General features: G+C 37.3%; 1 protein-coding gene across 1 annotated transcript in view; it reads left to right on the plus strand.

Moving 5' to 3' along the window:
- Positions 1-13,101, plus strand: part of NCOR1 (nuclear receptor corepressor 1) — a 193,612-nt gene that overhangs the window by 19,300 nt on the left and 161,211 nt on the right. The window contains exon 2 of the mRNA XM_090292316.1: positions 11,682-11,859. Coding sequence (XP_090148442.1) covers positions 11,752-11,859 — 108 coding nt within the window. The 5' untranslated portion in view covers positions 11,682-11,751. The remainder of the gene's footprint in view (positions 1-11,681; positions 11,860-13,101) is intronic.

A 13,101-nucleotide genomic window follows, 5' to 3' on the forward strand; every position in this document is an offset into this window, starting at 1 on the left:
CAGTGATTGGTTGCCTCTTGCATGCATCCCAACCGGGAATCAAACGTGCAACCTAGGCATGTACCCAGACCAGGAATTGAACCCATGATATTTCGGTTTATGGGATGATTCTCCAACCAGGGCTAAGTTTTGTTTGAAGGTTATATTTAATTTTAGTTCTCTAGAAAATTTTATTTTCTAAACTTAGTTCATAAAGAATTTGTTGGTTAAAATGGGGAGATTGGATCAAGTTGCCACACTGAATTTTTTTTTAATTTGCTCTACTCTCAAATTCCTTAAAGTGATAGAAACAAAACAAAAATGTTACTAAATGACATGTTATTAAATGAATGGGGATTTTCATATATACACATACATATGTGCATAAAGTTAAATATAATTTTTATTCAGAGTGGGGCAAAAGTAGGTTTACAGTTTGTATGGAAAATAATGCAATAATTAATAAATAATACAAGAATAAACCGTTTTGAGTACTCATTACTGCAAACCTACTTTTTCTGAACCCTGTATATAAATAATTTGTCATGAGTATATGTACACATGTGTATGCATATAGATAATATTTCTCAGAAAATTACATATTTATATATAATTAGCAAAAGAATTATATATATCCTACACATTTTCCATTATATATAATATTCATATAGGTGAGGGGCACAAAACTGGAATTTATTTATTAAAAATTGTGTATTTATTCTTACATGTTTAAACTTCAGTTACCGTCAAAGTAATCTCCATTTGATGCAGTACACTTACTGAGACATTTTTCCCACTGCTCAGAACAGTCTTTGAACTCATTGATTTTGATGCCTTTTAGTGCTTCTGCCATTTTGTTTTCACTTCTTTAACATTGGCAAAACATTTCCCTTTGAGGATGTTTTTCATCCAGGGAAACCAAAAAAAGGTCACAGGGGGAGAGAGAAGGTGAATAGGGAGCGTGGGGCATGGGGATCATGCAATTTTTGGTTAAAAACTGATGAACACTCAGTGTGGTATGGGCAGGTGTGCTCATAAATCACCCATCATGAAATGGGCAAATGCATTGAAAGAGTTTTCAAAAAGAGATTCACTGAAGCAGAACACAGCCTCTCACAACAACGCCAACTGGCACACTGATCCAGATGGGTTCCTAGAACACTCACCTAGCGGGGAAGCCTGTACTGTAAGGGCCTGCTCTCCAGAAAGAAATTTCAGGGTTTTTTTTGGTTCCCCCTCGTGTGTATAAAAATTCTCATCTTAATTGTACACACACATGTATTGCTGTATTTCCCATCCTAAAACATAAAGATGTAAAACCATGTTTTAGGATGAGAATGCTGAATAGTATAAAGTTATCTGTTGCTCTCCCTTTAGTCAGTCTATGAATTCAATATTAATATGCTCTCATCCAGAGTTTTTTATGGGGCCTGACAAGCTGACTCTCATATTCATGTGAAAGAGGAAAAGTGCCAGAATAGTTCTCTGAAGGCTGTGAAAGTAGCAGCAGCAACTAAGCATATGAGGGAAAATTCTCCTACCAGATACATAAGCCTCATAATGTACTAATAACTTAACAGGTGTGGCATTGGCATAGGAAGAAGCCATCAAATTAGTGAGTTTAGAATCCTGGACATATGGAAATATACTTTATAATAAAGATGACTTTTCTTTTTCTTTTATGGACTATTTCAGGCCCATAGAAACCTGCATAGAGTAATACAACAAAAGTCCATGTTTGTCTCCCTCTCTTTTTTCCTTTCTTCTCCCTTTTCTAAAAATAAATAAAACCTTTAAAAAAAGTAAATAAAGAATTGGCTTTGGCTGGGTAGCTTAGTTGGTGAGAGCATTGTCCCAGTACACCAAGGTTGGGGGTTTGATATCCCCAGTTAGGACACTTAACAAAAATCAACCAGTGAATGTATAAATAAGTAGAACAATGAATTGATGTCTACCCCCTTCTCTAAAGTCAATAAATAAAAAAATAAAGAACTTATTTTAAAAAGTATTAAAAGATTGTACCCTCTTCCTAGATCTTTTTGCTTCCTTAGTTGTAATTATTATCCTAAAGTAGATGTATAACTGATATGCTTGATATGCTTATGCTTTTATTATGTGCATATAGAAAAATAAATATTGTTTTCTGTGTAACATGTTACTATCACTCTTAAGTTGTTTTCACTCAGCTTTAGTTTTTTTGAAATTTGCATATTTTGAAACAGATATAGTTTTTTCATTGTTACTGCTATGTAGTATTTTATCATGAATATACTACATTATGGCATTCAGCGTGCCTTCGAATTTACCTTCTGTATTGCTGCAACAAACATCTTTTTGTATGTAGGTATGTGAGTCTCTGTAGGGCAGATAGTAAATTGCTGGGTTGTAACAGGGATGGCATTTCAGAACAGTGTGGAAAGGTAGCCATGGTCAATAATGATTTTGTTAAGATAATCAACTACAATTAAATAAAATACAGGTAGATCTCTACCTCATCAGTGTTTGGAAAAATTTAGGTGGTTAAGAAGCAAAATTATAGTTTAAAAATATTTTATTTACTTTTAGAGAGGGGGAAGGAAGGAAGAAAGAGAGGGATAGAAATGTCATTGTGTGAGAAATACATCGGTTGTTTTTCGCATACCCCCAATTGAGGATCTGGCCTGTAACCCAGGCATGTGCCCTGACTGGAAATTGAACCTGCAACCTTTCGGTTCTCAGGCTGGCACTCAATTCACTGAGCTACACCAGCCAGGGCTAAGGAGCTAAATGTTAAAAAAACAAAACTTTAAAAAGTCTTAAAAAGAGAATGTAGAAGGATATCTTATTTATTTATTCATTTATTTTTAGTATATTTTGTTGATTATGTTGTCACAGTAGTCCCAATTTCTTTTCTCTTTGCTCCCCTCCACCCAGTACCCCCCTTCCCTCCAGCAGTCTCACCCTCCCTTAGTTCATGTACATGGGACATGCATATAAGTTCTGTGGCTTCACCCTTTCCTGTATTATTCTTAACTTCCCCCTGTATCTTTTGTACCAACCAATTATGCTTCTGAATCCCTGCACCATTTCCCCATTTCTCCCCCTCACTCCTCCCAGCTGATAACCCTCCATATGATCCCCATACCCGTGATTCTATTCCTATTCTGGTTTGCTTAGTTTGTTTTTTTTATTTTTTAGATTCTGTTGTTGATAGTTGTGAGTTTGTCATTTTAATGTTCATAGTTTTGATCTTCTTTATCTTAAATCAGTCTCTTTAACATTTCATATAATAATGGCTTGGTGATGATGAACTCCTTTAGCTTTACCTTGTCTGGGATGCACTTCATCTGCCCTTCCATTCCAAATGATAGCTTTGTTGGATAGAGTAATCTTGGTTGTAGGTCCTTGCTTTTCATCACATTGAATACTTCTTGCCTGCAAAGTTTCTTTTGAAAAATCAGCTGATAGTCTTATAGGCACCCCTTTGTAGGCAACTCTTTGCCTTTCTCTTGCTGATTTTAAGATTCTCTCTATCTTTAACCTTTGGTATTTTAATGATGATGTTTCTTGGTGTGGTCCTCTTTGAGTCTAGAGCTTGTTTGGGACTCTCTGTGCTTCCTGGACTTGTATGTCTATATCCTTGGCCAAATTAGGGAAACTTTCCTTCATTATTTTTTCACATAAGTTTTCAATTTCTTGCCCTCCCTCTTCTCCTTCTGGCACACCTTTGATTCGGATGTTGGCACGTTTAAAGTTGTCTCAGTGGTTTCTAGGTCCCTCCTTGTTTTTATCAATTCTTGTTTCCTCATTCTGTACTGTTTAACTTTTTTTCTTCCTTGTGTTCCAAATCATTGATTTGAACCCCAGTTTCCTTCCTTTCCCCATTGGTTTTGTGTGGATTGTCCTTTATTTCACTTAGCATAGCCTTCACTTCTTTCCTTATGCGTTTGCTGTATTTAAGCATATCTGTCAAGTCTGTGGGCATCTTTATCACCAGTGTTCTGCACTCTGCATCTGTTAGGTTGGCTATCTCCTTGTCGCTTAGTTCTCCCACTGGAACCTTGATCCGTTCCCTCTTTTGGGCCATACTTCTCTGTCTCCTCATCTTGGCAGGCTCCTGTGTTTCTTTGCCTCTGTGTCTTAGGCAGAGCTGTCGTACCTGTTATGTTGTAAGGGGCGGGACCTTAGGGATTCGTCAGTACCGGGCAACCTGTTTCACCTCGTTGTGGCGCTGTATGTGAGGGAGGGGTCTGAGAGAGAACAATGCCTCTTGTTCAGCACTCGTCCCTCTTCAAGGCTTCTGCTTCTCGTCTCCTGCTTCTCGTATGGGACTGGCGCCTCTCTGGCTGTTGTCCTGGGTGTGGTTCCCAGAGTGTGTGGGTCTGTGAACGTTCTAGGACCATGGGGGCCCTTTAAACAAGCGGGCTCTGCTGAAAGACCAGCAGTTTCTTCCTCCGCCCCAACCCCCACTAGTTTTCACAGTCAGAAGCAGTGAGGCTTTATTTTCCCTGGCTCTGGGAGTGTCAGCTGTGCAGTCTGGTTTGGGGCTGGGAGTGCTCCCCAGGTGTCCCTCCCGACTTTTTACAATGTGTTACTGCGCTCTCCGCCTGCCTGCCACCGCTGCCGCTGCCGGCACCACCACCACACTGCTTCCTTACCACTCCAGCTCCGCCTCTACTACGTGTCTGCATGAGTATTTTTTCTTTATATCTTTGTTTGCTGGACTTCCATGCAGTTTGATTTTCTGGAACTTCTGGTTGTCTCCACTTTTAAGGTAGCTCTATTCCTTCTTAGTTGTGGAGGGAGATGCAGCTTGTCTGCCTATGCCTCCATCTTGGCTGGAAGTCTGGAAGAGTATTTAAAAAATTGGGGGTTGAGAAGGTCTTCAGAAAGTTGAAACAAGTTATGAATTCTGGAAGAAAGTACAGTGAGTTCTCACCTAAGTTCCTCAATAGGTTCTGCGACTTTAAGTGAGTTATATAAGGAAACCAATTTTACCATAGGTTAATTGAAATAGACCAGATTTTGTTTTTGTTTTTTTCTCTTTTTTACTGTTGTTCTGTGACAGTTGTCTGAATTTCATCCCCTTTGCTCTCCCCTACCCCGCCCATCTAAAATAAACAAGATTTTTATGGCATCTCATCAACATTATAATGTAACTCGTGAATGGAAATGTCTCAAATTGGGGACCTCCTGTATTTGTAGCATAAAGATAGAAAAGGATTCATATTTTGAGTACAATGAGATATTTAAATCTCAAATATACAGCAGCAAAAACCCCTTTTCACTCCCCCACCCGCCCCTCCCATTCTCAGGCCTCGCCTCCTGCCACCCCCTCTTTCACTCTCCTTGGGCTTTCTTGCTTCGCCTTTGGGCTTCTGTAGTCCTCCATGAGATGCTTTTATCTCTTCCAGGTCAGCTGGGTCATCTTTCAAGCTTTGACTCAAAAGTCAGCTTAAAACTGGGGCAGTTTTGAGAAAGAAATGGAGCGTAATTAATTGTACTGGGACAATAGTTGTACATTGGGTTTGTTTCAAGAAATCAGGACATCAGGTCATCCTAACGGAGATGCGCTGTCTACGATCACCCCATCAGAAATATCTCTTTTCCGCCTCCTCTCTTGTTTCATTTTAGTTTTAGCACTTCTTGATACTATTTCATGAATATTTATTTTCTTTGTCACCTCACATAAGATGGCATATCTTGGTCACCATTCTATGCCAATGTTTATAACAGTGTTGATACATAGTATTGTGTACTGTTCAGTAAGTATTTGTGGGATATATGACATTTCTGTTTTTGGTCTTTTTAAAAAATATTTTGTTCATTTTCAGAGACAGGGAGGGGGAGGGAGAAAGTGAGGGAGAGAAACAATGATTAGTTGCTTCTCACATGCCCCCAACTAGGGGCCTGGCCTGCAACCCAGGCGTGTTCCCTACTGGAATTGAACCAGCGACCACACATATTATACATTTGTGAAACAAAATGTTCTCTTATACAGACTTTTTATAACATACTCTTAATAAAATTTCCCATTAACCAAACATTTTAAAATGCAATTTTCTAAGCTCATATATTGTATATTTAGGACAATTTCTTGAGAAACAGCCTCAGGTATTCGTCTTTGGGCATTTCTGTATTGAATAATCAAATGAATTCCTAGCGGTGGAATTGGTGTTGTAGAGGATATGCATATTTTCAAGGCTCATGGTGTATATTGTTATTCTTTAGAAAGCAACTCATATTACATGCCAGTAGTGTGTAAAAGAGTGCCTTTTTACCGAACTCTCAACAACACTAGGCATTAATTTTTAATATTTTGCAGTTTGGGGATTGACTTTATTTTATTTTTCTGTGATTATTTATGGAGTTGACTTTATTAATTTTATTTCCTTTGTTAATTCCATATTCTTGTCATGTCTTATGTGTCTGTTGTGATAATTTGTTCCTGATATATTTGTAAGAAGCATATATTTACACATAAATATACATATATGCATATTTGCTATATCAAAATTTTGCTGTTGCACTTTTTCTGCTTTGTGGTTTGCCACTTAAAGTTGTCTTTGCTGTACAGAAAAATAAAAAAATACATACATTTTATAAGTCAAAGAAACCAACCTTACCTGTGCTTTTGGGTTGTTCGTAGAATGTCCTTTGTTCCTAGTTTATATATGTATTGGGTAGGCCAAAAAGTTCGTTCGGTTTTAAAGTAAAAATGAGACACATTTTTCATATTCACCAATAACTGTTGAACGGCATAGTCACTGTTTTGTTCCACTACCTTCTGCCATCTTTCAGGCAATTTCATAATTCCATCTTCCCAAAACTTTTTATCTTTTTGAGCAAAGAACTGTTCCAGGTGCCTTTTTCAGTTTTCCAGGGAATTGAGATTTTTCCATTAGGAGAATTTTGTAAAGACCCAAATCAATGGAAACCTGAAGGCGCAATGTCTGATGAATTCGGCTGAGGAACAGTACTTCCCAGCCAAGCTGTAACAGGCTTCCTGGCCGTCAGAGGAACATGTGGTCTTGCATTAACCTGATAGAAGACTATGAGTTTTCTGCTGACTGATTCCAGATGCTTTTTGTTGAGTGCTGCTTTCACTTGATCTAATTGGGAGCTGTACTTTTTGGAATTAATCGTCTGGTTTTCCAGAAGGAGCTCATAATAGAGGACTCTCTTCCAATCCCATCATATACAAAACATCATCTTCTTTGGGAGAAGACTGGCCTTTGGTGTGGTTGGTGGTGGTTCATTTCGGTTGCTCCATGATCTGTTCCATTCCATATTATGTAAAGTATCCACTTTTCATTGCGCATCACAATTTTAAAAACAATATTTTCATTAGCGCATCACAATTTTAAAAACAGTTTTCATTACACTTAAGTCAAGAATCAAATGCTTAACTTACATGGAACCCAAATATCAAAGTGATGAACATAACCAAGCTGGTGCAAGTGATTTTTAATGCTTGATTTCGATATTTTGAGTGTGTTGGCTGTCTCCCACGTGGTATAATGTTGATTGGTCTCAATTAATGTCTCGATTTGATGACTATCAACTTCAACTGGTCTTCCCAACCGTGGAGAATCATCTAGTGAGAAATCTCCAGCATAAACCACTTTTGACACATTTAATAAGCCATAATACCTTCTCCATACACAGCAGAAATCATTTTTTGAGTTTCAGTTGTTTTTACCTTTCTTGAAATAATAGGGCATACTACACCAAAAATGTTGTGTATTTTCTTCCATCTTCAATATTAAAATGGCTACACAAATACTAATTTTGATAAGTTTTTTAAAAAATACATGCTGATATGACAGCTGTCACAATACAGTCTAACAAAATTGTTTCAAATGAAGTTAAAGACAACTAAGTGCTACTAGAGCCATCTTATGGAAAAAATCCGAATGAACTTTTTGGCCAACCCAGTATTTCTGTTAGGCTTGTTTCCAAAATACTGCAGATGTTACCTGGTCTTTTATGGGACCTCAGATTGGAAATCACTTTGAGGATATTAGTGTTCTTAATTTTCTTGCCTTATCCTGAGGGTCAAGGAACAAAGAGAAGAAAAACAAATGCTAATTTCTGTTCTTTGAGCTTCCCAGGGCAAGATGTAGGACAGAAACCAAAGATTTACAGAATGTAGTAACTCTCTAATACTTTAATTCAGCAAAAGGATGTCTTTGCTTATAAGATGTTATTCACCTTTAAGATTAAAGAAAAACTGCTGCTAATTAAACCATAAAGTGCCATTGATTGTAGGGTGCATATTGACTTAAAAGAATTTTTAAGATATAAACACAGGGGGATATTAAAATCCATTGTTTATGTTATATATTAACTTGGATGGCAGTACAATAATTTTTAAATCTTGTGGTTGCTTTGTATAGTTTTGTTTTAGCTTGGTAGTTTTTGAAAAAACAGCTTTATTGAGATATAGTATGTGTACTATACAATTCATCCATTTAAAGTGTACAATAAAATGGTTTTTAGTATATTCAGAGATATGTAAAAACATTATTACACTCAATTTTAGAACATTTTCATCACCTCAAAAAGGAATCCCAGAGGAATACTATTTAGTCTTAAAAAGCAAGGTAATATTGATATAATGCTATTATATGGATAAACCTTGAAGACATCATGCTCAGTGAAATAATCCAGTCACAAAAAGACAAATACTGTATGGGGAAAAAAAGAGACAAAGGCTGTGTGATTCCACTTACACGAGGAATAAGCAGGTTTATAGAGGCAGGGAGTAGGGGAAGGGGAAGGAGAAGGGGGAGTTCGTGTTTAGTTTCCATTGGGGAAGATGGAAAGGTTCTGGAAATGGATGGTGGTGATACTTGCACAACAACATGAAGGTGCATAATGTACAGAAATGTACACTTAAAAATGGCTAAGATGGTAAGGTTTATGATGCATGTGTTTCGCACAGTGGGAAAAAAAAAGAAACGAAACCCCTGCTGTTCCCTCATCCCCACGCCCCCATTCCTAAGGAGCCACTAGTCTGCTTTCTGTCACTATAGACTTGACTGTTCTGGACTTCCATATGAAAAGAAAGATACAAAATGACTACTTTTATGATTGGTGTTTTTTTGTTTTTTTTTAACTTAACATGTTTTCAGGATTCATCCACGTTACAGCAGGTATTAGTACTTTATTTTTTATGTCAGAATAATATTGTCTTGTATAGGTACACCCCATCTTCCTTATTCATCAGTTGATGGAAATGACACTTGGGCTGTTTGCATGGTTTATATAGTTATTTTGGGACTTACCTTGAGTTGTTACAACTCTTAAGAAACAAAAATGTACTCAACTTATATTTAGTAAAGGAGGACTTGCTGTAAGACTATGTAGGCAGTTGAACAGGTATCCAAGGACTAGGAAAGAAGTACAGCAGCTTCTTATGGGGACTGACCCTGGAGGGAAGAGTCTGGAACCAAGGCAACTGCTTCAGTGTCTCAGGGGCCTGCAAGTTCTCTTGGCCCCACTTCTCTCTGCATGTCTACTCTAGTCTGTCTAGGCTGGCATTCTCTGCTCCCTCGGTAACTTCTGTGGCACATGGTTTGGCTTATCTTGACTCTTGCTCTGGCCACTTTGCAACTCAGTTCCTTGTAACCAATGTTCTCAGTTCCAAACTGAAGAGGGATCTAATTGGTACATCCCTGGTCCAGTAGAGTAGTTCATTTGATATAAACATGGTGTCAAAACCACACCTTAATTAGGGTAGGTTCTCTAGAAGGAATGTGTGCTCATGGACTTGAGTGTAACTGTCCTGTATAGGACCCTAATGCTAGTCAATCTAGAGTGACCTAATTCTTTTGGCCAGTGGTCATCAAACATTTTGGTTTCAAGACTCATTTAGAACTTCAAAGATTTTTAAAAAATAAATATTTTACTTATTTTTAGAGGGGGAAAGGGAGGAAGAAAAACATCAATGTGTGGTTGCCTCTATCACACTCCCAACTGGGGACCTGGCCTGCAACCCAGGCATGTGTCCTGCCTGGGAATCAAACCAGTAGTCCTTCAATTCACAGGCCAGTGCTCAATCCACTGAGCCACACCAGCCAGGGCTAAAGAGCTTTTGTTTATGTGGGTTATATATATTGATATTTACCATAGTAGATATTAAAATGGGAGAAATTTTATTTTAAAAAATATTTATTTTTAGAGAGGGGAGGGGAGGGAGAAAGAGAGAGAAAGGAACATTGGTGTGTGAGAGAAACACCCACTGGTTGCCTCCTGCAGTGCCCCCAGCTGAGGACCTCGCCCCCAACCTAGGCATGTGATTTGAACCAGGCCGGGATTTGAACCAGTGACCTTCTGGTTCATAGGCTGATGATGCTCAATCCACTGAGCCACAACAGCCAGGGCATAAATGAGGGAAATTTTAAAGATATTTATTCATTTAGAAATAATATAAACCAACTATTTTCCAAAACTGAAAAACAAAATTTGAGAAAAGTGGCATTATTTTACATTGTTGCAAACCTCTGTAATATCTAGCTTGAAGTGAGATAGCTTGAGTCTTGCTGCAATATGTTGTTTTGATTGAAGTTTATGAAGCAAAGCTGACCTCACACAGATATGTATTTGGAAAAGAGAATATTTTAATAGCTTTTAAAGATAATTGTGGATGTTCTTTGATACCACACCTCAACCAGATAAGTAATTTTTAAAAAGTTGCTGTGTAGAGTCCTGAAATCTTATCAGGAATCTTTCATATTATATCAAAGTAAACATTTATTGGTTTGTCATGTACTCTCTTATTTGTGGTAAAATATCTTATACTTTAAGTATGCATGCATAATTTTGTAACATTATTAGTCATTTGGAAAAACACTGATTCACTAAGTTATGCAGGTATTTCAAATATTGGAACATTTTATTATATAATATCAAAAACTCACACTCAGTATCACCACCAGTCCTGCCAGAAAAGTCTGTAAATGTGGGGAAACTGTCAAGTTCAGGGTGTCAGATAAAAGATTTTCCAAAATCCTAATTTTCACAGATATTGGCAGTTGTCTTCGTTGAAGTGATAGTCTTTGTTCTTCCTTGAAAGCTTTCCCATGAGTACTTTCTTAGGCTATCATTTTTTGGGCATAATTATTTAACAAAGAGTATTTTTTCTGCACAAATGCCTGCCTTATAAATAGTCTTTTTTTTTTTTTTTAAATAAAGAGAGTAACATCAATGTTTGGTTGCCTCTCACACCCAGCCCACAACCTGGGCATGTACCTTGACTGGGTATTGAACTGGCAACCCCTCGGTCTGCAGGCCAGCGCTCAGTCCACTGAGCCATACCAGCCAGGTTGCTATAAACACCTTGAATTCTTTCAACAGTTGACTTTTTCACAACCTCAGAATTTACGATCATAGGTTTTTGTTTGTGTAATATATAGTATTTGTTCCTCAGACTTTTATAGACAAGCATTTACTCAACAGTTGCTATGTGCCAGGCCCCCATGTTTTAACAACTTTATATAGCCTTTGGCATTTGTGGTATATTAAAGAACCATTTTGAAGTGTAAAGGGAAAGACCTGTTATTGTTTTTTAAATATCAGTAACTTCTATTAAGAAAACACATGAGAGAAACCTCTCACTGGTTATTGTGGTTTTATTTATATAGCTATAGTTATAATTTATTAGAAGTACACCTGGTGCTTTACTTCTTATCAGTTCTATTTTTTCCCATTTTGTTTAGGTGGTTTCCTAGAAACATGATTGTTTGTTGGACTTGATCTCACAGCCTGGTGAGGACTTCTTTACTGATAATGTCAAGTTCAGGTTATCCTCCCAACCAAGGAGCATTCAGCACAGAACAAAGCCGTTATCCTTCCCACTCTGTTCAGTATACCTTTCCCAGCACCCGGCACCAGCAGGTAAGGAACAAATACTATGCAAATTGCATATGTATTTTACGTTTTCTTTACTTTTCCTATTTAATATATTTATTGGTTAGAAACCAAATGTAATTGTTTATATACATTTAATGGCAAGAACCATTCTTAAAGATGGAGAACTAGGGGTTGGGGATTAATTATCTTTGTCTTCTTGCTATTGCTTTATGACAGATTTATGACAGTGACCTTTTATGATTTTGGTGTAGGATTTGTTGATAGAAGATGATCAGTTACCTAGTGTCTAGTTTAAGACCTATGTTTATACTCCAAGTTTTGGCTGAGTATTAATCTGGCCTCTAATGGATAACTTGGCCTTTTTTGAGTGATGGCCAGGTTAAGGCCTTACTCTTCTTGAGAGATTTGATGGTAGGAAGATGAGTCTGTATGACTGATTTACCTTGTGAGAAATAAAATATGAGATGAAATTATTATCACAGAGTGGGCCAGGTACAAGGATTTAAGATGTTTGAAGAGAAAATGGAAGGGAAGGGGTGAAATGGTCATTCAGAGAAAAAAGAAGCAAATTTACCAGCAAAATATAGTTGAGTACTGCTGGATTCTACTGAGGACTCCTTTGAAGTGTGGTCATGCTAACAGAGTGAGAGTGGACATGGACGTTCTTACCTTGTTTCTGTTTAGCGTCGCATTCAGTCTTCCACCATTAAGTATAATATTACCGGCACGTCATTGTAGATGCTGCTTTTCAGTTGAAGTTGCTTTCTAGATTGAGAGTTTTTATCATGATTGGGTGTTGATTTTGATTGCATGTCCTCCCTTCCCCGGTGTTATTCATCTGATTACTAATTTCCTAGATTATTGTTGCTTCTCTATTTTTTTTTAATTAACTTTGAGGTTTAGCTTATATATAATAAAATTTAAGTATATGTATACACTGACAGATTCATACACCTATAAAACCTCTACACCTATACACCACCGAAGTGAAGATACAGAACATTTCTGTCACCCCTGAAAGTTCCCTTTTTCCTCATCCAGGTCAGGCCGCCTTCCTCCACTTCCCGCAAACCTTAGCTCCACTGGTCTGCTGTCTTGTAATTATAGATTATATTTGTCTTGAGTTTCATGTGAACTCTTTTTATCTATGGCTTCTTTTGCTTTCCATGTTTTGGCACATCTTAGTAGTTCTTTTTCTTTATTTTTAATTTTTATTGATTGATTTTTTTTTTTTTTTTTTTTTTTTTTTTTTTTTAAGCAAGAGGT

This window comes from Furipterus horrens, unplaced genomic scaffold, assembly GCF_987537825.1.
Source record: "Furipterus horrens unplaced genomic scaffold, mFurHor1.1.pri manual_scaffold_11, whole genome shotgun sequence".
In the NCBI taxonomy this organism is placed as follows: domain Eukaryota; kingdom Metazoa; phylum Chordata; class Mammalia; order Chiroptera; family Furipteridae; genus Furipterus; species Furipterus horrens.